This window comes from Hyposmocoma kahamanoa, unplaced genomic scaffold (genome assembly GCF_003589595.1).
Source record: "Hyposmocoma kahamanoa isolate Upper Pololo Valley unplaced genomic scaffold, ASM358959v1 99879, whole genome shotgun sequence".
In the NCBI taxonomy this organism is placed as follows: domain Eukaryota; kingdom Metazoa; phylum Arthropoda; class Insecta; order Lepidoptera; family Cosmopterigidae; genus Hyposmocoma; species Hyposmocoma kahamanoa.
This window is the reverse complement of record NW_020656077.1, coordinates 1,827,994-1,854,269: the sequence shown is the minus strand read 5'-3', so window position 1 is coordinate 1,854,269 and position 26,276 is coordinate 1,827,994. Positions and strand designations below refer to the sequence as shown.

General features: G+C 36.3%; 1 protein-coding gene across 11 annotated transcripts in view; it reads left to right on the top strand.

Annotated features, from left to right (window-relative positions):
• Positions 1-25,510, top strand: part of LOC113239328 (protein unc-79 homolog) — a 75,188-nt gene extending 49,678 nt beyond the window's left edge. For 6 of the 11 annotated variants that reach the window (XM_026476274.1, XM_026476272.1, XM_026476270.1 and 3 more), the window contains 29 exons: positions 540-749; positions 950-1,093; positions 1,374-1,506; positions 1,711-1,842; positions 1,918-2,023; positions 2,160-2,276; positions 3,442-3,577; positions 4,983-5,145; positions 5,634-5,739; positions 7,948-8,034; positions 8,120-8,196; positions 9,625-9,734; positions 10,960-11,070; positions 11,769-11,892; positions 11,978-12,072; positions 12,793-12,901; positions 13,805-13,920; positions 14,186-14,293; positions 15,542-15,680; positions 15,794-15,948; positions 16,548-16,675; positions 19,618-19,842; positions 20,111-20,339; positions 21,200-21,375; positions 21,531-21,721; positions 23,206-23,353; positions 23,538-23,762; positions 24,180-24,302; positions 24,836-25,509. In XM_026476274.1, the coding sequence (XP_026332059.1) occupies positions 540-749; positions 950-1,093; positions 1,374-1,506; positions 1,711-1,842; positions 1,918-2,023; positions 2,160-2,276; positions 3,442-3,577; positions 4,983-5,145; positions 5,634-5,739; positions 7,948-8,034; positions 8,120-8,196; positions 9,625-9,734; positions 10,960-11,070; positions 11,769-11,892; positions 11,978-12,072; positions 12,793-12,901; positions 13,805-13,920; positions 14,186-14,293; positions 15,542-15,680; positions 15,794-15,948; positions 16,548-16,675; positions 19,618-19,842; positions 20,111-20,339; positions 21,200-21,375; positions 21,531-21,721; positions 23,206-23,353; positions 23,538-23,762; positions 24,180-24,302; positions 24,836-25,051 (4,139 nt within the window). In that variant the 3' untranslated portion in view covers positions 25,052-25,509. Of the gene's footprint in view, positions 1-539; positions 750-949; positions 1,094-1,373; positions 1,507-1,710; positions 1,843-1,917; positions 2,024-2,159; positions 2,277-3,441; positions 3,578-4,982; positions 5,146-5,633; positions 5,740-7,947; positions 8,035-8,119; positions 8,197-9,624; positions 9,735-10,959; positions 11,071-11,768; positions 11,893-11,977; positions 12,073-12,792; positions 12,902-13,804; positions 13,921-14,185; positions 14,294-15,541; positions 15,681-15,793; positions 15,949-16,547; positions 16,676-19,617; positions 19,843-20,110; positions 20,340-21,199; positions 21,376-21,530; positions 21,722-23,205; positions 23,354-23,537; positions 23,763-24,179; positions 24,303-24,835 lie in introns of all 11 variants that reach the window. The other 5 variants (XM_026476276.1, XM_026476268.1, XM_026476271.1 and 2 more) reach the window with 5 other exon arrangements.
• The last annotated feature ends 766 nt before the right edge of the window (positions 25,511-26,276 follow it).

Sequence of the window (26,276 nt, the reverse complement as noted above, 5' to 3'; positions counted from 1 at the left end):
TTGTACAAATACAGTACAGGAACAGTTTCTTTTTTTTTTGATATAACAAAAAGATTGAAATCTCGGAAAAACCCGGTCTACCCGGGTTTTGACTATACTATGACCCGAAACCCGGGTTTTCAAAATTGGTCCGGGTTTCGATGCCCTATTTGTGAGTGCAGCTAAACTTTACGTAATTTTTTTTAGCTTGAACTTTTCAATTTAATATTTATTTTGAAGTTGATATTTTATTTTGCTTTTTGTTTTGTTGATTTTGTGACTTGTATATCAAAATATTATGTTTTAGAATTAAGTAACTACTATTCAATATGTTGGACAGTCATAGTTGCTGTATGCTGCATTCTTTCTTCTTACTCATTAATCTGTAATAGGAATTTGTTAATGGCATTTGGGTACTTATCTTTTTTCTTTTACTATAATTCTAATTAGTTTGTGAGTTTTCCTAAAATTTCATAAAATAATCAGTGATAAAAAATGAGCGTTCCACTCATCTCAAGGCTTGGTGGTATTCCAGCTACTATATTATTTTTAAATTTCAGAATTAGTGAGTAGCGAGACGAGTTCTGAATGGTTCCTTTATAAAGTGCGGCGTGCACACGAAGCCCTGAGCGTGTCCGCTCGGGATAGCAACGTAAATACACTTAGCGCATCATTTGGCACAAAATGGCCGTACAAACGCACTATTTCCGCTCCGGCGACAATGCCGCCCCATCCTGATACGAGACATGGTAAAATTCAACAAAATAAAGGTTTATCTGTGTGTATATTCTTGTTGCTGAAATGTGCTACATACTACGCTATAACTGTGCCTCTTGCGCATGGAAAAAATTCGGCACTTTTTAACTTCTTACCGTACAGTTTTCTTGTGGCTTTCCATAGCTGTGTACATGCTTCTAAGCTTGCCTTTTTGATATTCTTAGTAAATGTATTACTAAGTATTTGATGATAGTTATATCTTTAGAAAGAGAAAAGGTGTATTCGCGACAATATTCCGCGCCTCTTTTGAAGCGGAAAACGTCCAAGTTCGGACTGGGACAATTGTTGGCTGCCCCGCAACCACTTAATACTGCGCAAAGGTCTAACAACACACACGGTATGTATTATTTTTATTTAACACATGTTCTACTTACATACTTGGTTGATATGGTGCAGCGGACTGGTGTCCGCAACTCGACGTCCAGGCTTCTATTCTTACACACTTATTTTAATCCTAGACTAAATTTATTCAAACATGATGAACAAAAGATTTCACCGTCCTGCTTTATGATTAAAGTGACTAAAAACTTAAATCTGAAATGATATACTTAATAAACATACAAAGACATCCCCCATTTTCTCGTATATAATTCTGGCTGTGTACCACTTATTTGTAGAAGGATTTCATCCGTTATCCGGTCGATCGACGGAAGATTCCTCTTTTGTTGTACCAAAAGCAGTTGATCTCGAAGAAGCTGACAGAGAAACAACAAATTTGTTGGTGTTCTTACTTATGCAGTTCCTCTCCAGGTAAGTTTATTTGTAGGTACAGTCAGGAGCACGTTAGGTTTGACACTTTGGCTTTGGATTGCAAACAGCATAGAGTTGTATTAAAAAAAAATACTGTCAAGCTTGACCTACTGCGTAGTTCTAAAGGTTGTACCAAGATTCCTTGCCAAATGCCTTGTCCGCAAGTACCTTTTATCTTTTATACATATTTCATGTTTTTTTTAGATCTGACCAAGCACACCCTATAGAAGAGAAACAGCCAGCTAGAGTCCAGGAATTGGTTTTGAAACATCTTTTCTTATTACTGGGATATAATGTAACGGAAAAATTCTTTACAATATCACAACAATCTATGCGGTGAATATTCGTAACTTTTCCTTAAGGCGGGTCCAATGTAACAGCATAGTCATTTTTAATATTTTTATTTTTCAGGCAATCGTCGATATTCAATGCTTTTATGGCAAACCTGCCTCAAGTTTTAGACCAAAATTATATTATGGGAGCTCATATTTCTGATCCCACTTTACTGGTTTTGCAGGTAAGAGAATTGTTTATTGGTAAATTTTTTTGGTACCTTTGTGTGATGTGATGTTGTTTAAAATTTGTATTTATTTATTTATATAGCCTACTTGTTAAAAAATATTGCGTTGAAATTGTATAACGTATATTTTCAGTATTGCAGTGGACCTTCTCCAGGCGGTTCTGTGAATCCAGCTACGCATTCATTGGCACTGCTCGAACCGCACGTTCGAAGGCATTGGCTAATGGCACTTTTAGTAATTCTGTATAAGGTAAACAATTTTATATTTGCCATTATATAATATACTCATTGTCTTCTTTATTTTTGTATATTCTTCATGAACCTTATTAGAATGTAAATAAATGGACCTTTTTTTTATAAAAATTGACCTCAAATTGTGTTCGTTACCGCGATCTCCTCAAGTATAACTGAAACGCATATGGAAGTTCTCGTCAAAACGAATCATATGAGCACAAACACAAGGTAGCTGCTGTAAGCTGCTGAAGAGTTCCTCTAATCTGTCTGCCATTTCCATTATCAGATCAGCTCTAGGTCACCATAACATTTTATTTTCAATGCAATACCATGTATCTGCCAAGTTTCATTGAAATCGATTGACGGAAAATGGACGAAATTCTATAAACCCGATTCATCCGTTAGTTTGCCACCCTTAAAGGTGGGATATTTATCTCAAATTCGAATATGACCACTAACAGAAAAAGAATAATCGAAATCGGCTCACAAATGTCGGAGTAATCGCATACGCACACAAAATACAGACGAATTGAGAACCTTTTCCTTTTTGAAGTCGATTAAAAAAGAGAGTCAGTCAATAAATACCTATCTGGAGCCTTAGTGTAAGTTTTCAAATATGTAAACTTAACTCTCGCGTGTGTAATAAGATTTTAATTTAAACCTTATAAACATACAATTAAGATCTAAATAAAAATCTTAACGCAAACGCGGTAGTTAACTTTGAATGATTACAAAGTTACACTCAGGCCTCTGGGCACCTTTCTTCTTATCGTTTCGATGGCGTAGACTTGCAGCCCAGGACTATGAGACATGTTTGCCATCGTGGAGAAAGGATTTGCCAATCGGCGTAAGGTTCTCGCCGATTGTTCCCCAGGGTGCGCCTGACGTACAGACAATGCGGATAGCACGTCTTACGGAGAAGCTCCTTTCGTGTACCCCAATCTGTGCACTAAAGAACTTTAATCTAAAAAAATTACCTTCTTGGCAAAACCAAAAGTGATGTCATCCGTCTGTCATTACCTATAAACTCCTACAAAACTGGTTCAAAAAGCGACTAAAAGATAAAAAAAAAAATAGATATGTATAGTTATGTTTGTTTGGACTTAATGTCATTGCATTTCTGGTTCGATTTTCAATTGCTAATTAAAGTCAATCATGAATCAATCATTGTCTATTTTCAGTATCATTACAGTAACGGAATGATGTGCCTACAAGTACAATCGCTAGTACGCATAGTACTCAACACTGTAGAGGCACAGTACCATCAATGTAAGCGAATACCTCCTATGATTGTTATGCCTCAAGCACGCGCTAGAGGTACGTACTTTTTTAAATGTTAGCTAAATTCTTTTTTAATTAATTTACTAAATTTCGCAATAGCAAAATAAATGTCACTAGAAACATGCGTACACTTGTTTTGTATTTTGTACTTGCTATTTATAAATATACCTAATATTAATTATATAAATAACAAAACATACTAACTCTTGTTTTGTAAATACTTATATTGAGGTATGAACTTTATTACATTATTTACGCTTATTTATGTCCCTGTTATTGATAGTAGTTTGCATTGTATTGATATTATATTATTGTATCTTTATAGTATTGACCATATTATCACAAACAAAATACATTTAATTTGCTTTTTTGCTATTGATCTTTTTGTTTCAACAACACTTTTTAGTAGCAGTAGAGGTCCTTGTGAAAGAGTTCGTCCAGGGAAGTACTGCCATCTTACCTATTTCTGCCGCCATGCAGAAATGTCAGCATTACTGTGTTCCGGTTTTGAAGGGTTAAGGGTGCTGGTGAAATTACCGGCATATGGGACTTGTCAACTTATGTCTCAGTGTGACGGGCGCAGTGGCAGTGTCCCTGAGATCTTTGCAATTTAAAGCTTTGAGTGGCACTGCAACTGTTATGGACAGGCGTGTATTACAGGCGTGTGTATTATTGTACAGGCGCACGACTTGTTCGTCCCGTCATTTGATATTATAGAAAAAAAAAAACAAAAAAGGCTAATTAATATATTTTAATTAATAGATTCAGGCGTTACTTTGCGGAAGTCCATGTTAATAAATATGAAAGTAAATTAATTTGCTACGCCGCAAACCCAGTGAAGGTTAAATTGTTCAAAACAGCAGCGCTTGTGTTGAATATTTTTTCATGCAGTTAATTATCTCACCGTTCCTCCGCATAAAATTAATAACATAAGCGCAACTATAGTCACAAACCACCGAAAATATACCCGACACGTGTTTCGCCTCGCCACGAGGCATCCTCAGGAATCGTCGTTCAGAATGGTTGGTGCATTAAACCCTGCTACCCCCAATGTTGCTATTGTTGAAACCCGAAATCCCCGTAATATAGGTGATGATGCAAAATTCAATTTTTCATAAATGTTCAACAACAGGGGTTGTATAATTAATGAATAATTGAATTTTGCATCATCACCTTTATTACGGGTATTTTCGGGTTTCAACAATAGCAACACTGTTGTGTTGCACCGAGATAACCGTTAGTGTTGCATTGCTTAATGCACTTTTCTCGTTGATTTAACCGGATTAAGGGTGTAAAATGACACGCTACTTATAGTCTTTTAGGGTTCGAATTCTCTCTATTGACATTGCGCTTCTTCGATTCATGAAATTAAGAATTAGAAGACGTTCACAGGTATAAACACCTCGTAGATATCTAATAGCAATTTTTTCAACTTTTTTAGATTTAAGCCAGCCCTCATTAAAGGCTGATCATGACCCACCGCCAACTACTTCTGCGGAGCGACCAGCGACTAGTCCACTTCCTGCGCTCGGTAAACCGAAACTGCAACATAAGTCGCCTGCGCATATGCCCACACACTGGGAGCAACCGACTAAGAGTACTAAGTACGTAATTTTGCTTAAGCATGTCCGTGTGGGTTTGATCTGCGGGGCTATAGATGACAACCCTGAAGTTTGGTCTAGTGCGTTGGGAAGGTAGAGTCAGACTATAAAAGGGTATAATAACAAATGTTCCTATTACACTCTACTACCAAGATGGTTCTGGTTACAATCCAAATTTCATTTACAAAGTTGCGTCCATTTCAAGTCTAATTTTATTTAATGAGAGACAAAGTTTATTATATAGGAAATGAAACTATTTTTCCGGATTTAAATCGTGTATATTTGTTTTTTCAAACAAACAGACGTTTCGGGCTCTTTACAGGTCCCATGGTCACCGTTGACCTGTGAAGGGCCCAAAACGTCGGTTTATTTGAAAAAACAAATATACGCGATTTAAATCCGGAAAAATAGTTAGTTAGTGTAACAATCGCGAAAACCTAATAACTGGAAAAGTTTATTATATTTTAATAAAAATTCAATCCATGTTGTAGGTATCAGCAATGGAGTTTAGAACAAGAATCTTCAGAAAGCGAACTTATAGCGATACCAGAAACAAGCGATAAATCAGATACTACTGTTCACGGCAGTACCGCACCTGTAAGTTGATTGATTGTTAAAATTCAGTAAATTTACTTGCCGTATGCGTCACAACATATTAGGGGTTAAAGTATGAAATTGCCGTTTTATTGCAATAGGTTCTTTGAATTTTCATAGAATCTTCATGGTTTGAGGTTTTCGAATGAAACTTTTTTCAAATGGTTTCTGTGATTTTTTTTTTTAAATTTGAAACATTTGAATATCGACTTTCAATTGTTTTTGTTATTCAATTTAGACAAGAAAGATGGATACTGCGAAAATTCGAGTGATTTTTGAATACGAGTTCCGACGCGGAACTAACGCGGCAGAAACAGCCCGCAATATCAATGCTGCGTTTGGAGAGGGGTCTACTAATGAACGCACCGTGCGATTTTGGTTTAAACGCTTTCGTGATGGAAATTTCGACTTAAAGAACGAGCCACGAGGAAGACCGCCCACACAGGTGAATAACGATGAATTAAGAGAGATAGTGGAAGCCGATCCTAGTCAAACTACCCAGGAATTAGCGGCATGGTTTAACGTTACCTTACCCACAATATTGACTCACTTGCGTCAAATCAATAAAATAAAAAAATACGAAAAATGGGTGCCTCATGATTTGACTGATCTGCAGAAAGAAACGCGTGTTGAAACTTGTGTTGCCTTGTTGAACCGGTACAGAAATGAAGGAATATTGGATCGAATTGTAACATGTGATGAAAAGTGGATTCTTTATGATAACCGGAAAAGAAAAATGCAATGGCTGACCCCAGGTCAAATGCCACAACAGTGTCCTAAAGCAAAACTTACCAATAAAAAGGTAATGGTAACTGTTCGGTGGTCTCAGCATGGTGTTATTCACTATAGTTTTCTCCGATCTGGTCAAGCAATAACGGCAGATGTCTATTGTGCCGAACTCCGAACCATGTTGACAAAACTAGCAGTAAAACAGCCCCGACTCATGAATCGATCTTCACCATTATTGCTCCACGACAACGCGAGACCTCACACAGCACCAGAAACCATTTTGACCCTTCAGGAACTGCAGTTAGAAACCATTCGTCATCCTCCGTATTCACCAGACCTTGCTCCAACGGACTACCATTTTTTTCGTGATTTGGACAATTATCTACGTGACAAGAAGTGTTCTTCCCAGGAGGCAGTACAAAATGCTTTCACACAGTTTGTGCAGTCTAGATCGTCGGAGTTCTATCGCAAAGGCATTAATAACCTTCCCATTAGATGGCAGCAATGTATAGATAATAATGGCAACTATTTTGATTAAATAAATTTGTTAAAAATTTAAAAAATAAACAATTTAGATTTTCAGTACAAATCGGCAATTTCATACTTTAACCCCTATTATTATTTCTATTTAGTTAATTTTATGGATAGAAATAAATATGTTAGTTGTTTGTAGTTGTTATTTTTTTATTTGCAATGAATATAGCGTTACCTCTGGTAGCTGTCAAGGTATTGAAGGCTGAGTGAAGAAACTATCGTAAGTTTTTCATAGGGGGCGCTGATGGTAAAGAATTGTTTTAATACCGGACCTAACACAGAGCCCTGCGGAACACCACTGATATTCTGCTATGCCCTTTTTTCACCTGGAATCATTTTGTTGAATGGACTTCAATAATAAGTGAGAACCATATGAAAATACCCCACCCAAAATATCTTTATTTTGGGTAGAGGGTTTGTGTACAAGCCTTATACAAAGATCTGCTACAAGCACATTCGTAAGATTTGTTAACTCGATCTGTAACTTAGTTAGTAAGAGCGGTGGCCCTGGTGTGGCAACAGACGCTGGCTTGAGTAGTCAGAGCGAAGGAATTTTTCTTTATGTTGCTCAATCTTAGTATCAATAATAATAATTCATTATGGTATTATATACGAGATGTCATAATGAATGAAATAAATAAATAATAACGCACACACTCAACATAGCCCCGCACTAGGGAAACCCTGTGTCGCGGGTGCCATGGACACACACATAGACAACCACAAATTACACCCAAACTCACGAGAGAAATAATTGTAGGTCATACAACTATTTCTCTCGGCCCGGGAATCGAACCTGGGACCCCTGCGTGGCAGTCCGGCATGGTAACCGTTCGGCCACGGAGGCAGTTAGTTATATTCATTGTGATATTGAATAAAGAAGAAATATGTTTAATTTTTTTTATGTGATTATATCATTGAAAAGTTGTATTTCTTATTGTGTTTCAGGGATCATTCGATGAACCGTCTCACTACGAAGACCCGCCTAAAGTGGATACACCAGCCACTACTTCACATCCGCCACTTAGCAAAATTGTAGGTGTTATTCATATTGTTTACAAGATTTCTGAATATTCGATTGCACATGAATTTTGATAAGAATATTGTTTCGACATTTCAGGCAGCCGTAGGCTCGCGGTCTGCCTATCAACTCTCTACCAGTTCTTCTGTATCTATAGCAAGCGATTCATCCAACTTGTGAGTATTATAATCAATACACAATTTTAACGAGATAACGAATGCAATTACTTATTGTCGAGATACGATACTTATTAATGCACATTAGAATCATGGATTTTACAACAACTTTTATAACGAATCTTTTAACACGATATATTACAAGTTTGAAATTGAAATAGATATTACAAAAAACCTATTGGAATTAACTTTACATACAAATTAGTGAAAATTACTTGTTGCGCTATTATAGTCAAACATTTGCAGAAATTAACACCTTAGCTCATTGTGCGTAGAATAAGTATAAAAGCTATAATTAAAAAAAAAAGTGTGACATGCACTGATTCTTAGGCTTTGCTGGTTTGACGATCGAATAAAAAAAACTGTAAAACACATCGATACTATCACTCATTTCCTTATAATTTAGTCTATTTCGACGACATCCACGCTATATAATAATCTCAGTACAGTGTACTAAAAAAAACCGACCTCAAAAGTACGTGGAATTACGTCTATTTGCTAAGTTTCATTGAAATATCCCCTAGTTCGCCACTATACAGGACTTGATACTGGATATAATAAAAATAGGTTCTCACTACGACACTACTCAAAGTATATCGAGAGAAAAACGCATTGAATTGGAGAAATAGCAAAATAGCAAATAATTGCTAAAAGTAATTGCTCCTAAATTGAAGTTAGGCGCTATTTATAAAAATGAATCTTCATGCGTGAACAGCCACCCTTTGAGGTGGATGATTTTCTTCAAAATGAAATGGGACCACTATGGAAGTACCCCCTTTCCAACAAAAAAAGAATCATGAAAATCGGTTCACAAATACCGGAGTTATCGCGTAACATACATACAAAAAAAAACAAAAAAAAGAACATACAGTCGAATTGAGAATCTCCTCCTTTTTTGAAGTCGGTTAAAAAAGTAAGTGCTATCGGGATTACAGAACAAAGCTACATACGGTCTTTAAAAAGTATTGTTCTTCTATTCAGTGTCATTGTTAACTTAGTTATGATTATACCAATGTATCGTCCTATATATATAGCTGCTGCCATAGTGCGGCTTTCGTGATTATCGATATTTTTCGTGAACAGAAATTGAACTCTTTTTTTGTAACTTATAAAAACAAAATAATGAAATTTTGGAACGGGATTAGGAAGGTGGAGAAAGAATTGGAAAAGAGATCAGGCGAGGAAGCATTTAACTTTTTTTGACATCTTTAATAATTTTAGACATGATATGATGAGGTATGAAAACGACGGAGTTCGTAACGCCAACATCTAACTATAGTACTTACAGCCACACTTTTATCAACTGTAAATTGCCTCACAATATTAAATATCATAAACCACAATATTCAACAAAAAATTCTGAGGTGTCGTGTTATCTTGATTCTGTGGCCCACTGTATTAGTAATAACTGTAATGAAAACTTTTCAGGAAATCGACGCCTATGAGCGGACAATCAGTGGAAATCTGGCCCGATAATTGGCATGGACAACAAACTTCGCCACGAGTTAAAATCATGGGTAAACAAAAGAGAATAATTGGTAAGTCAAATTAGTACAGCTTTTCTAAAACATATAAACATCTAACTGAGATATGTGTGCCTAGGTCGACTCACGTTTTTCTCTTTTGCTCAATAAATCTGACTTATTGTCTGTTTTATACTTTTAAGCATTGCAAATTGCTTTTTTATGAAAGGTGTAAGAAAAATGTTAATTAACACTTACACCTACATAATTATTATTATGGAAACTATCTTACTCAATTTATTTATGAATTTATTTGAAGTTTAAATCAAAATAATTAGATTAAATAGGATGTATTTTTATGTGGATTTTATTTTGATCAGCTTGGTTGAAGTCATTAGTTAAGTTAATTAAGATATTAGTTAAGTTTAGTAAAGTTTGCTCGTAAGGCGGACCACCTTGACCTTGGCTCAAGCTAATCAAAGTGAAGTATAGTAACTAGAACTTGATATGCTGTTACTTCACTGGTAGTACAGTACAAGAAGTGACTTTTGTTGATCATAAAGTAAATTTATAAATAATGCGGTAATTTATATTCCTAATAATAAATATACAATTAAATGAACGCCCTGGATTTTGGATACATGAATTTGTTAAACCTGAAATCGAACCCAGGACCTTCTTAGTGTCCTGTAGTATCCTAATTGCCTAATCGCTAATATAACTACACAATTAAATGAATAAATAAAGTCCTTGTATTTTGAGTACATTAATTTGTTAAACTTGAAATCGAACTCTGGATCTTATCACTGTCCTTTAGAATCCAGGGGGCTTAATCTCTAATAGTAATTAAATAAAAATAGACCCCCTTTGCCTTAAAAACCAAAATAGCGAATTTTTTTACCAATATGACATTGAGTACAAGTAATTTAATAGTGTTAATTTCATAACTTTGTTAATACACAGAATCGAACCCAGGACCTCCTCAATGCCTTATAGTATCCAGACTCTCAATTGCTGCACTACAGAAGTCGTCAATGCACCTAACAATTTTATTCTGAAATTTAGTTCTCACTGCACATAGCTTCCAAATATGTTCTTGGCCATTTTCGATTGAATTACCAACAAATTATTTATAAATGAGTGTTTTATTAATTTATTAACACATTTAAATAGGAAAAATAAAGAATGTCTCTTCGTGTTACAAATCAACTAATTACTAACAACACATTTGTATGACGATTTTTTTTCATGGTCAACTTATGTTCTGTCAAATCCTGTTCGTATTCATAATTATGTGTAGTTGGAAGCAGCACATCGCCGGATACCGCGCCGTCATCCAACGGCGACGGGCCAGTATACGGCCAGTGGCCGCCTAGCAAATCACCCACTCAACATCACATTAAGAGCCCAGGTACACAAACTACCAGCATTATTCTGTCAATTGAATACTGATAACCAGTAACATGCTGCCACTTGGTATCATATAAAAAAAACCCACGAAAAATCGGAAATTGAGATATTCATGCCAAATTGTGATTTGTCGACTCATCTACATTTTACAAACATAAACAAAGCGATTTGACACGTTATTACTTATCAGCGTCCAATTATGATAACTATTTTGCCAGTCACGCGAATCTGCTTGCATGCTTATTGATCGAATTGGTTTTCATGCATCTGTCTATAGTCGTACTTGTTATACGTCTGCGGGATTCTTTTGACAACAGAGTATGGCAAAGCAGCCAAATCTCGCCAGACTATAGATACATAGAGAGACTTAGTAGCACTAGAGCCCTTTGTGAAAGAGTTCATCCAGGGAAGTACTACCTCCTTATCTATTTCTGCCGCCAAGCAGTAACGTCAGCATTATTGCGTTCCAATTTAGAAGGGTAAGGGTGCTGGTGAAATTACAGGCACGTAGGACTTGTCAACTTATGTCACAGAGTGACATAAAATCTTTGCGATTTAAAGCTCTGAATGGCACTGCAACTGTTATGGATGGGCGTGTCGCTTACCACAAGGCGTACAACTTGTACGTCCCGTAGCTTGGTATCGTAAGTAAGAAAAGATAAAATGAAAACAAATAACGACATAATGTACATATGACAGTGAAAGGCTACGCGTATGCGTCGCCCGAGTCGCCACTGTCCAAGATGGAGGTGGCTTGGAATGCAACGACGCCCGTCCCGCCGCATCAGCCCCATCAGCCTTTTCACATCCCCCCACCGGAAAGGTAAAATCAATCCGCAAACAGTATAACTATGTTATCTCTCTTTCCATTATGATAGTAGTAAAAATATCGATTATTTCTTTTTCAGACTTCTTCCAATCGGACCTAAACCAAACAAAGAACAATATCCCGTATTCAACGCTTTAGTTGATAGAGTACGAGAAGCGCTCAATTTACCACCTGGTAAGTTCATCAACATTTGTTACGACTTCGCAATATATTCAATACTTATTTTGGGATTGATATGTATTTCTATACATACATTTCTTTAGTGTACTGATAAAAACGGCAAAAAAGAACTTTATTGTTTTACAAAGAAAATTCTTTACGTTTTGTCCCAGTAAGTAGTATTTATTTTAAAGTACTTTTTAGTATTTTTGGAGAACACGAGAAATGAAATTTAGCTTATATGATAAATAAATTCAAAATATAGGCGTTGAATATGTATAGCGGCCTGTTTGTTTATTTTACTTTTAAGCCGATAAGATATTTTGTGCGTCAACCCTGAAGCTCCGGTGAACCATACGACTACTAGTCATCGTTTGTTATCTTTCGCGCTCCGCCCTCTTACTCTGAGTAGCAAATGTGTCAAATCCAATATCATGCCTATTTTTGTTCAGCGAAGAAAAACCATCGCAGATACTTCTACTTTGAGCTTTACCAAGTCCTTAAATTGATATGTATACAGAATGCCAAAAAACAAAAAACTGAATTTTTAGTAATTATTAAATTAAATTATTTTTTTATTAACATTATTTCATTATACTCAGTATAAATGTAGTTGCTAAAAAATATTGCCAGTCACCATAGTACTTGGTACTCGGTGCAACGGGCTGGTATCCGCAACTCGACGACAAGGCGTCTATTTTGCGTGTACCATAGTTTTTTCTTTTCACTCTGTAGACGATTCAACAGACAAGACTGATTCGAGTAAGTCAGAGCAAGAGCCGACTCCTACACCGACTGGTAGACCGCAGGAGTTAAGCAAGAAACTCTCGTCTGAAGGCAGCAGGTACCATTAATCACTTATCGTTAGGTAGCACCTCGTATCACTGGCTTCAACAAAACTTTGACAACGACTAATAAAAAGGGGCTCGAATAAAGTCATTCTTTAATCACATAGTATAGTATTATAGATAGTAGTATAGATGCACTTGATGTTGTACAACTGACCAGTTTATGAAGAATTTCATAACACGGACGTATACGCATCAAACAAAGGACGCCTAAACATTAATATAAGGCAATTTATTGTTTTTATCACTTTATCACACAATAAAAGTACGTTATACACAAATGAACGCTTACACTTTAACGTTAAGTTTGAACGCCGAAGAGGTTGCTACACGTTTTGTATTTTGTAATATTTCATTTACGTACGTTACGATACGGTTATAAAGTGATCGGAATTGAGGGAGTTAATTTACCTCAAGTATGAGCGTTTTCTTAGTATAGATATACCTATTTCGTCTTTAATGCGTCTAAAATTTCTTTTTTTACTGTCTTTTTCTAAACATTCCAAAACATGGGTTGTCTCATGTTTATTTTTTAAATAGCTAACGTATTTACATACGTAAGTACCTATAGAAACACAACTACAATATTATTTTTGAAACAATAATTTGTAGCAAATACTTAATAGGAAATAATAATTTGTCGCCAATGTACTCAAATTTCAATAAATAATACGCTATTCAAATCTAATCAGTTCCTAGAAGTCTCGGGATTTGTAAAAGGGAATGTCCAGATTAGTCTTTAGTTTAGCTAATTTAACTCCTTCAATTCTGATCATTAGTTATTACGTAATATGACAACATATTTACCTAAGGGCGTCAATAATTTCAAAATGAATATAGTAACATAATGGCACTTGGTTAAACATATTCACTGTAGCACGCTTGTGTACGTGGTTTAGGTCTCGCGGTGCATCGCCTCGGCGCTTGGCGCGTCAGGCTGCCCAGCTTGGATCTCCGCCAACACCCGTGCCGTCTGCTGCTGAAGCCAATGCTATATCACGACCACTTAGCACTGGTAATATGGGTTGTTTATTTATTACATAATTAGATATATTCGCACTACACCGCATCGTTGTTACAGTCTTTGTCACTTATACATTCAGTCTTAACCGGTATGGTGCACGGTATAATGTGAGTTACACAAAACAATGTCTACCCATTTGAGCAGTAATACTTCTATAACATAGGTACATGGTAAAATTCATTATCAAATCGTATAATGTTTGTGTAAGTGAGTGTAAAATACAATTGTTCTAATGACTATTTTTCGATGTATATAGAGAGCGGAGATGGCGGCGGGGTTTGGTGGGACGATGCCACGCGGAAGGCACGACGTGCCGCGCACGCTAGCTCGGCGCCTAAACCCGACACGACCATGTGCTATCGATGTAAGAATAGTTATTTTTGATACACGTGCGCAAAGTTAGTCATTATTCACGAGTCTCGAGGTCAAGATTCGAGACAAGTGAAAATGACCAATCCGCACGTGAATCAAACGACGTTTTTTTAAACGTTTTTGTAAAATTACATTGTAAGTAAAATAAAACAGTATATTTTAGTGGCGCGGCGCGCAGCGGTCTCGCGTAATACTCATCTCCGGTCATTGTTAATACTCAATCAGCCATCTTTATGGAAAATATTTTGGTATTTTTAAATGTAACCCGTTGTTTTATAAAACACCTATATAATTTAAACAAATAAGATGTTTGTAAGTAAATATGTTTTAATGACGAATGACTTACGTCACAAAGCACATAAATATTAAATAAATATATAACCTCTTTAATTCTACGTTTAAGACTTGAAGCAATAGTAAATTAAAAAAAATGGAAAAGTAAAAAGCACTAGTGCGAAAAATCCCACTTTCGACACGAGTTGTAGTACGAAAATTACCACGTTTTGAGCAACTGTATTAAAATTTATTTTTTCACTACTCATGCTCTTAAAGTTCGTATTTATGCTGGGTGTCGGCTGCATAAAATAGGATTTTATGCTCTAGTGTATAAAATAGGATTGTATACTCTAGTACATAAAATAGGATTGTATGCTCTAGTGCATAAAATAAAAAAAACCATCACATTAAATATGCCTAATTCTTGTAATTTTACATCCAATTTTAATTCAATAATCGTTTATTTCTAATAACGCTGTTTAATAATAAAATAAATCGAAGTGAAAAGCAGAGTGTATAACTCGTTCATAAAACCCATTTTACCCTCGACTTAAATATCTATTCTATATATTCAGATATACTCGTCTTGAGTCATGTGACGCGTTTTTTTCACTTGTTGTACAGTCTACTATTATTTCTAAGGGTACACAATCGCAGATGGCAATTAGGAGTGTGTACGTACTATGGTTTTGTCTCGGTGCTTGTATTTGTTGTGCTTAGTATCAAAAATTGTCTTAAATTTATCGTTATGCTTGGTAGGCTGTCCAGAATCACGTACAGATCCAGAATCGCGTGTATCTAACACGGACACTGTCAGTGCAATAGAATTGTCGTGACAGAAGAAACGGACTCTAATCAACAATTCAATTATATGGCACCCGTTTCCTGATTTCGTTGAAATGTTTGAAATATTTTCTGGATTTCTTATTCATTATTCTAATTGTTCAACTACTCAATGTCAAAGGTGCGGAATGCGGGTCGGCGGTGGAGCAATACAGCGACGAGGAGCTTGGACTCAGCATAATACTGTTAGCGACGTTCGTGCACAGGGAACCGGCTGCGGCAGCCGGCATGTTACCCTCTCTGCTGCATAATGTCAGCAGGTAAGAAGCCCATTACATTAGTAATTATCACTTGCTTTTTCTGTAATATTATATTAGAGGGTCTTATAATTTTATAGTAAACAACCGTAACCAGATGAATGTGTCACTTACAGAGTGGTGCAGTTAGGAAACTACGCGTGGCAGACAGAGACCAACACCCGTCTTCCCGGGAGTGCTGTCTTCGTGGCGCACCAGTTCCTTAGAACCGTGCTACACCAATTGGCGCCTAATAATGTGTTCTTACAGATGTTTCTACAGCGGACTCCTGGTACGTAATTAGCATTTTAATAAAAACATTTAAAACCGGGTACTCGTTAGCGAGCTGCAACTGTAATGTGACAGATACAGTAACGAGGTTCTAGCGTGTACGCGTAAAACAGTCTTCACCCACTAGAATGAGTACCTGGTTATCTTCGGCTCACTGCAAACCACACGCGTTCCGCTCCGGCAAGTTCGCGAACTACGTAGACACTATGATTTTTGGTAACATAACATGTAACGGTTACCGTTACAGCTCGAGAATGAGTATCTGGTTGAATATTGCAGTTTTTGTATTATAAATATTTTATATTGTATCATTGCTTATTCCTGCACACAAGTGCAACGTTCTTCGTTGTGATTATAGCAATTGCATCTGTGGATATTGCAACTGTTAACAACGTGCTGCTAGATGAGGAGGTCCATATTTCACATCGTTTCCATCTCCTCCAGCTTGTTTATAATAACTCACTTGACTCCACGAAGGCAGGTCGATGGTATTCTCTGGGAGATCTCATCTCTGTTTTAATATTCATCAACAGTTTACCGCAAGCTATTGTTACAAGAAAAAGAGTCAGTTTGGTTTTTTAAACTTATTTTTTTATGTAGAAAAACAGCGGCTGATTTTCTTCAAAAGCATTGCACAGGCGTTCGTCGATTTCAACGAATTATATCCTTGCGGTCCTCTCCAATTAGTTGTGGAACATTTGAACTCGAAAAAAACACTGCCTATAGACGTAAGTACTGAAAGAAAATACTTAAAACACATCATTAGTACAAAATACCATTTTGTTGTTGGTACTTGATACACAATCGTTTGCTGCAAGAATTAATCACGTTTTTGCGTATTCTTATTGTTATAATTATTTTTATTCTATATAATACTTGTATTGTATCATACTTGTATGATTAATAAAAACAAATTAAATTTAAAATCGTACAAGGATATTAATGATAAAGCTTTGCAGACTACACAATGGCCTTGACAGAGTCTAGCTCTTAATTCTATGTAAGAAAGCTGGTGGTATCTTTTTACATGGTTTTTGTTATAATCTGTTATTACGTTATTAGTTATTTATTAGTAATACTTCATTTGACATATGCACCGTCTTGTAATAGCATTCTCTTGATGTGATGGTGATCACTGTTGTAATTAATAGCCGAAAGCCGACTGCACAATGTTTCCACAATAAAAACATTTGAACGAATTGCGTTTTATTAAATTTCCGAGTGTAAAGTGTATGAGAAAATGTATCTTCCTGTAAATTAAAGCACCAGCGTTATGGTTCATGCCTTAAAAACTTTCGCCTTGTAGGGTCTTGTGCCCAGTAGTGGAAAGAAGGATGGTCCTCCTTGTCCTTATACTAACCGCAACATTGAAGATTCACTTTGTGACTTGAGTTGACATCCTTTTATGGGGGAGTGCAATGCACTGGAAATTTGTGCAAGGAAATTTAGTTAGATTTTTGTGTAGAATAGTAATGCTTTATACATATGTGCTTTTTAATGATGCTCACAACCAAGCTCGGTGGGAGATGTTGTAGGTAGGGTAAGTTTATTGCAAAATTTGGTAAGTATTGCTTATGATGTGATTGCTTAAATTGTTATGTATGAAACTAAGGCTGTATGTAGGTTTGAAGATGTATGTATATACCTTTACTAAAGGTATTATGTTATAAGACTTTATTAAAGGTATAGTATAAAACTGTGTCTATGGGGCTGAGTGAGTTGGTTTCTTTGCACAAGCGCGTATTTTGTTTTTGAAAATGGTTGCCACTCACCGTGGTTAGCGTCGGTTGGAGCTCGCCACCCCCTTTAATTGAAAAGGGGCGATAGGGACCGCCGTCAGCACGCTTCAATGTTGCATGTGTGGATAATTTTCGTATGTCTGGTGAGAATTGATACGAAAATTATTTCATATATAATAGTACAAGCACTGTGAAGTGTGTTGACAGTGTGAGAAGTTTTTGCACAAAAAAGCACTTAAAAACCTTAATTTAACCTTACTTTCGTACGTGTTACATTTTAATTGTAATTAAAAATATGGTAAGAGTCATTGACCTACCAAAAGAGTAATTTAATTAGGTTATATGGCTCACTTCACTGGGTGGAGAGGTACTATAAGTAGAAATTGTAAAAGTTAAAAGTTAAAGTTAGCGTTCTTGGTTACAATTGGTAGCCAAACTTCACGTTATATGAAGAAATAGTAAAAATTAAAAAGTCCAGGTTTGTTTTGGCCTACCGGCCAATTGACGAATGTAATTCACCAATTCATACATATGTTATGCTTATAGATATGGACGACGATTGACTAATGATGATGGTGATGATGCATTTATGATAAGTTTTGCATTCATCAACGCAGATCTACAATCTACATGGTGGAGTTTGAGAAATAAAAAATATTACAACTTGTTCTTATAGGATTGACCTAATTATTTCTGACTATGTAAATATTAAATGTTGGGTGTATTTCTGACAAATCTATGTTATTTCTGATAAGTATGTGTGTTTTCTGATAAATTTGTGTAATTTATGACATAATATGTGTGCGATTTATGATAAATGTATTAAATTCTTGATAAAAATGTGTGTGACTTATTCCCCTAGCGTGTAAAAATGTGTTATGGATGATGTAACACTTGATCACTTGATTTATTATTATAATAAGTTATTATTATTATTATTATTTATTTATTTAAACACTTTATTGTACCACAAAGTAACTTACAAATTTTCAGAAACAATTCAAATATTTGTGTACAAAGGCGAGCTTATCCCATAAAGAGATTTCTTCCAACTAACCTTTGAAAATTTATTATTTCTAATTTATTATAATTTATTATTTATTATTTCTAATTTTCTTCTTTCTTCCTTTGACTACTTTTGATAGATTGTAAGTTCAGAATTCACCTATATCTATTGTATTTTGACATTTACGCAGTATTGTTATTGGTTTAACTGTGTCTAGTTTTTTAAGTGTTACTTGAACATTTTGTAGTCCACCAGCTTTCTAACAAAATAGGGTGTCAGTGAAATTGACTCCAAATCTTAAAAAGGCTTATTTTAGACAACAAACAAAACTTAACGTATATCTAACTTATAAATAAGTTTCTTTTTAACCGACTTTAAAAAAGGAGGAGGTTCTCAATTCGTGTGTTTCTTTGTGTGTAACGCGATTTTTCCAACATTTGTGACTCGATTTCAATAATTCTTTTTTATTGGAAAGGGAGTACCTCAGTGGTGGTCACTTTCAAATTTAAGTTCAGAAAATGTCCACCTCTAAGGGTAGCAAATTAGGGGATGAATCCGGTTTATTGACTTTCATCCACTTTGCGTTAACTAATATCAATAATACTTGGCACATAGATGTAATTTCAATGAAAGTAAAACACAGCGAAAACAGATAAGCAAACTTTTAAAGTCGGTTTTTTTTATAAAAAGTTATAACTATATTATTTCTAATAACAAACGCTTTGGGTATAAACTTTTTGAGTTTTGGAATCGACTTCATAGAAACTTTGCATAATTTACATTAGGTTCATTTATTTGGCTTAAATTTCAAGCCAAATAAATGAACCGAATATCTACTTATTATCACTATCAGGTTATCCGTTATGATAAGTGGTTAATCAGTTAGGAAAGGTAACAGGTAAGATAATCGGGTAAGGTTTTTCAGCAAATACCTATAATAGCCGGCAACATGGCGATGTATTTGGAGTGCCTGGCTCCGGAAGCGCTCGGGCCGCTCGGCGCGTGCGCAGCGTTATTGCAGCAAATGGACGCCCTGTTTCGCAGCATTGCTCTGCAACTGCCGCAGCTCGATGACGTTATGCCGTTGCTGAGGGTCGCCACCGCAGTTTTAAAGATACCCCACGCTGCACAACATAAGGTACCATGTTATGTTAGTATATTTCTCTTACCTATTACATTTACTTGCAATTTTATTTTTATTAATACACAATACATAATTCAATTCACAGGTCATTGTCTTGTTACAATGATGTATAAATATATTTTTTATTTGCATTTTTATTCTGAACAAATATTATGAATAAATTAGATTTTGTTGAATTTCAAAATTTGCTAAGTAATTAGTAATTTTTTCAACAATTTTACATAATTAGTACTTTATTGTAAATGAGCATACACATGATTATTTTTGTTTGCAGAGTATCTTGGAACCAATATCCAAGATCATTAGTTATGGCATCCAGAACTTTGTGCTGAAACTGTCCATCATCTCTGAACTGAGTGTGGTTTGCGTGCGAGTCTTCAGTCGGGATCGAGATAAGCTGCTTGTGTGCCGAGTACTTGTCTACGAGCTCGTCCAAGCCCTACGTACCAAAACTACGATACCTGATGACAACCTCTTTATTTTGATACAATTCGTCTTACAAGGTGGGTTAAGACTGACTATTGCTTTCATAGTTTCGCATCCCCAAAACGTTTTTTTGTAATTATTGTATATAATATAATTTATGTATTATATATACATTACTTGTATAATAATTTATATATTTATATATTATTTATAAAAAGTTTTTGTGTTACTGAGTTTCACCTGCAGAAAGATAGTTATTTTCTTACCATACCTATATAAATTAAAGACTTTTTGTGGAAAATGTTACTTATGTGGTATTACCTTTAAACAGACGATATAATTATTGTAATTTTGAATATTTTGTGATTATGGCGATAAAATTAAGCAAAATTGCGAATCCAATACTTGAAAATAACTATTTACTTCATATGTCGAAACATCATGAATGTGAAAACATTGTCTGTTCGCTTTATTTTCATACTCATTATGATTTATAAGCAGTGATCAGAATCGAGGGAGTTAATTCAGCTAAACTAAAGAATAATGCGGACATTCCCTTCTACAAATCCCGGGAATTCTCGGAACTGATTATATTTCAATGTGCGTATTATTTATTGAAATTTGAGTACATTGGCGAAAAATTATTATTTGCTATAAATTATTGTCTCAAACATTGACCTACGTTTCAAAAATAATATTGTAGTTGTGTTTCTATAGGTGCTTACGTATTTAAATACTTTAGCCTTTACTTTATTAAACAAATAAACATGAGACACCCTATATTTTGGCATGTTCAGAAAATAAACCGTAAAAAATAAATTTTATAAGCATTTTAACGAAATATGTATGTCCATACTAAGAAAACCTTCATGCTTTAGGTGAATTAACACCCTTAATTCAGACTACTTTTTATTAGTCAACGTTTAATCCTGTGTAGGTCACGGTTGCACGCTGCTGTTGCCGCCACAGTTGAATACAGGTGACCTGCTGACAGCGGGGCCAAGTGGCGCCGAGGCACGTGACCTTGGCAGTGGCGCTGTAGATTGTATGCGTCCGCATCTGCCTGACATGATCGAGCTTCTGCAAGATCCGCATTTACTCAATAAGATAAAGGTGTGCAACTTAAATTCTGCCTCAATTATAAGTCAGTATGGTCACCACACGACATGTCCGTGTGTGGTAGGCCTTGATCTAGGTACAACCTATTCTCGAAACGCAGTGAAACATTCCATGCATTTAGGAATAAATAATAATAATAATGTCCTCAGGGCTCCGTATCCAAGTCGATAGTAAATCGCAACCTTATTTGCCTGAATGAAGACACTTTGGGCGCAATCGTGAAAGGTGGAATAGCGCAGTATGTAGCCGTTGAACTTGCGCTAGAACTGGCCCGTGGCAAGCAGGGCACTGGACCAGGAGCCAGGAATTTACTTGGATCCGTCACCACTTCAATTCTTGGGTAAGAAGTTTTTGAGGATTTTCTATGGTTTTGCAGTGAAAGTCTTCTAGATACACCGTGTTGGTCTGTTTCGGTGTCACAGTTTAAGGGTATGTGGTTGATGTTTGGTGTGAAGATTGTGCTTATATTGGTGACCGAAAAACTTGATTGTTGTTGGACCAACATCGAGTATAGTACTTCCCTGTATAATCGCCGGCGCAGAAGGAAGGCCACAGGACAAGGTGCAGTTGGTAGCCGTGCATCGAAGAAAGGCCACAGGACGAGGAGCAGTTGATTTTTTTATAAAATATAAGTGCGCATTTGACACGTGATGGAAAGTGACGATGAGCTAGACTATGGGGCATGCACACCTAAGTAATGCCTCAATCTCGCCTTAAAAAGCCCCAGTTATAACGTTCAGGGAACAAGTCTACAGGCGGGAATTCCACTCCATAGCCGTTCGGTATACAAATGTGGAAGCGTAACGCTTCGTGCAAAACTTTGGAATGTCCACAACATAGGGGTGGAACCCAAGACTACGCCTAGTTTTAGTGATGGAAAGGGGAAGGCGGAATTAAATCGTGTAATACGTAACAGTCTTTTTTTATCGTGAGCGAGGCCAAGCCGATGGTGGACTGGCTCCAAAGGCGTTTTGGCGCTGTCTCTAAGAGCTCGGGTCGCTGGCGTCGATATCGGCGTCCCCCCTCCCAGTGTCTCCGACATCCTATCGAAAATGCAACGTGGCTGCCATAGATTTAAGCAATTTGTCTATAGTAGATCATGGTTTTGATTCTTTATAGTTTATTATTATTTAAAAAAGGATATATTTGTTGTAGATAATATTTGTGCTAATTTTGAATAATGTTAAATTCAAAAAAAAAAATCCTAAAATATTGAACAGTGTTGTAACGTTCCGTTACAGCGAATCTACTACCACTTCCCACGAAATGAGCTAGGCTTACGCCGACAAAGTTTTAGTAACCTAAGGGGTGTTGGCCTAGCATACAGGCTACGTGGTCTACGGTAGGTGTACGAGGGGTCTGTAATAGACTGGATTCTCCTCGACTAAGTCGTAAAATGAGGACAGGCAGAAGAGAAACTGTGATGTGATGGTTATCGACGAAAGTTTAGCGTCTACACGGCAGGCGGCGTCAAATGGCATAAAATGTAGTACATTAAGCTTTCAGATTTTTTTACAATTTAAAGTTGCTCTTATTGCAATCAATATCAAGTTGAAACAATATTACGTGGTGATGACATGATTACTGCGGAACTCTGTCATAAACTTTTTCCTTCGTAATATTTACGAATCCCATTGTGTTTACGCGTATTTGATTGAAAATTGAAATATAAAAAGAATTTGCTCCAGTGACTACTTTCTCTCATTACTGAACTACCATGATGATAACTTTTTCATTATTGAACTATCATGATGATAACTTGTTTTAATATAGTATGCTTTTTAACATGGATATACAAAAATTATTCTATTATTTTGCCAACAGAGCTCGTGAAGTTTCTGAGTGTGTAACACGCGTACGTTTGATATCTTGGTTGCTAATGGGTGCGCTGTGCAATTCGCGTGGCGGTCAGCACCCACTGCAGCAGCCCGTGCCGCAAGATGCCACCTGTCATATCACTGATCATATTCAGGTAAGTCTTACATACGTAGGCTTGCAAAACCCTGTTTCATCTGTTGCAATTGGCAATTGATTATAATATATCAGTCAACCTAACTAAACTTGTAACTCAGTTAAGAATGTTAGTTGTTAGGAAAGCGGTTATTGTTAGTTATCACGCGTCATATGTTTTTCCCGGTTTACCCTCTTTTTTGCAGACCATAATGTCGTCGTATGTGGAGCAGACCAAACCGGCGGCGCAGCGCATGAATGCATTGTTCCACGCATTCATCCTGTGCCAGCTGTGGACGTTGTATCTCGAGGAGATGGCCAATAGCACCACTCCAAGCAGCGAACCTCATAACACCACCGTGTGCATCCTTCTCGATTTCTGGTGCAAGCTCGTGCCCAGTATCCTGCAAGTTACTGTGCAATCTAAAGTGGTAAATGCGCATGTTTTTTTAAAGTTATCGTTTAATAACCCTTTTATGAATAGGAGTCTAAACAGATGTCGTATAAGTTGTTAAATCATTTTCGTATCGACATTTAAGTTTGAGTATTCCATCGAGTATCGATGGTAGCCTCTCACCATTCCAGTAGCGCAAAAATCGGACTACGTAGAGCTAGAAAAAATACATAAAATATGTATGTTGCGCACAAAGCAAGTGATAAAGCTATTTTGTATAGGAAAGGTATTTTTTATATCGAATATTTTTTTCCTATTCAATTCTGTTTAGTGTGCAATTCGTAATAACGCCTCCAGTTTTTTACGCTGTTTATGCGTATTGGAACTGTAATAAAATCTACTGATTTTCATTGATAAATTTGGCTTTGTTTATAATTAACGGTTCTGTTCGTAGCTGGCGGAGACAGTGAACCTACACTTTCTGAGCCTGCTCGAGTCCCTGCTGGAGTGTAACTCTACTGTCCTCAACAAGCTGCTACCACTCTGGACACCTATACTTCACTCCCCTTTGTTTAGTGTAAGTATTTTTGCATAATTTTATATGGACAATCCTATGTATTTCAATCCGCTCCAACTGTCGCGATGGCATCGACGACTAGTTTAATACATTCGCGTGAGCTGTGGCTGATATTTTTCCCTAACTTTAATGTAAACGCTTATAAACGTTTCGTCTACAGGCAAATAAATGAATGTAAGAAATAATGATGCTGACGTCAATAAACTTTCACGTCTATGAACTGTTCTCGGATGTTGCGCGTGTATACCAGCGATCGTTCGTATGTGTGAGTAGTGCTTACTTATTCGGTGAAATTTCGATACTACGTGGCGTTAGAGATTGAATACTCTATAGCGTACTCTTACGTTCTTCGATGAATTGAAAGAAATTAAACGACGTGATAGTACGTTGTTTTACATCAGTTACAATGTGCGCATGCGCACAACGTGCGAATATGTTAAATGTCTATTTGTGCCACTGAGACAATTAGACGACTTCTAATCCATCGAACTCAGTTCTCAATTCGTTGCACTCAGTGCTGGGGTTGTTTTCAGATGCCGAGACACGTGTCTCAGCGTCTGGACGCTTGTCGCGAGGTGATGCCGGAGCCGGTGCGCGCGTATCCCGGTGCTGGCGCGTCTGTCGGCAACGGCGTCGCCGCGGGCGTCGATAGCACCGGCAAGGCCTCTCGTGCGCATCGCCGCCTGCACCGGCTGCTCGCCAAAATGGCACAACTTGAATTGCAACCTCAGTGCTTTTACTTCATATAAAAGCACAAATATCCGCCTCGAATACCATACCAAGAAGCAATATTCTACTTCAGTGATATCTATATAAATAGTTTAGTGATATTATTCGAATATTTATTTACTTTATTTTGCATTTGCAATGTTGTGTTAAGTGTTTTTAATTTAACAATTTGTATGTTTTAGGATAGTTAGAATGATTAGACAACTTGTACAACATTAATTATGATTTATTTTACTAAGCTCCGTTACGAAAAATAGTAATTTATTTGTTATATAATCTTTTATCGAATGTTGCAATATAAAATTTTACATAAAACGTCTTATTAATTGGTCGATTGAATGTTATTATTAAATTATTGTAAATCAAATACACTTTCTTCAGTTCAATCAAAGCTCTGTAAAACTCCACTAATATAAGTAATGAGTCAGCGTTTACAGCTTTAAAGGAATCATTTACCACTATTGCGCCTAAGAAACTAGATCATACTTAGTGTTGGGTCATGGAAAAATTTCCATTTTGAAATTATCATATTTTTCAGAAAAATAAATGTTTTTCGGAATTTTTTCCAATATTTTTCCTTTAATTTTCCACATTTGACGTTAACACCTGTCAAAAGTTAAGTTACTGAACGAAAACGTAGAAGCCAACAAGGGGTGGTGATGTGGTGTTGGAGATTTTTTTCGCTCTCGTGAAACCATTTTAAATCTCGTTTTTCTTTGTGACTTTTACCTTTACAACTTTATTTTATAATTCACGCTAAATAAACTTCAAAAGATTTTATAGCCTTGGAAATTATGTTTTTCCAACTTTTCAAAATTTTCCAATTATTCAGGCTTTTTTCGGAAAAATTCCCGCCCTTTCAACATTTTTCGGATAATTACCCAACAGTAATCATAATTCGACGATAGATCATCTCCCTATTGTCTGTGTTAAGCTGTTCATAATAAATGTAATTTAATTGCTCCTTTATTCTATCCACGCCACTGTCCGTTTCATTTTAATTCCGTTTTAATTCGTTTACAACCTCGAAGTTGGTGATTAGTTTGTTAAGTCTATGAAAAGTGTTCGTTGCTGTTGCCGCCACCGTCGAATACAGGTGACCTACTGAAAGGTGGGCCGAGTTGCGCCAAAACGCGTCACCTTAGCAGTGGCGCTATAGACTGTATAAAATGCGTTCGCACCTGCCTGACATAATGAAGCTTCTGTACGATCCCTATCTACTCAATAAGGTAAAAGTGTGCAACT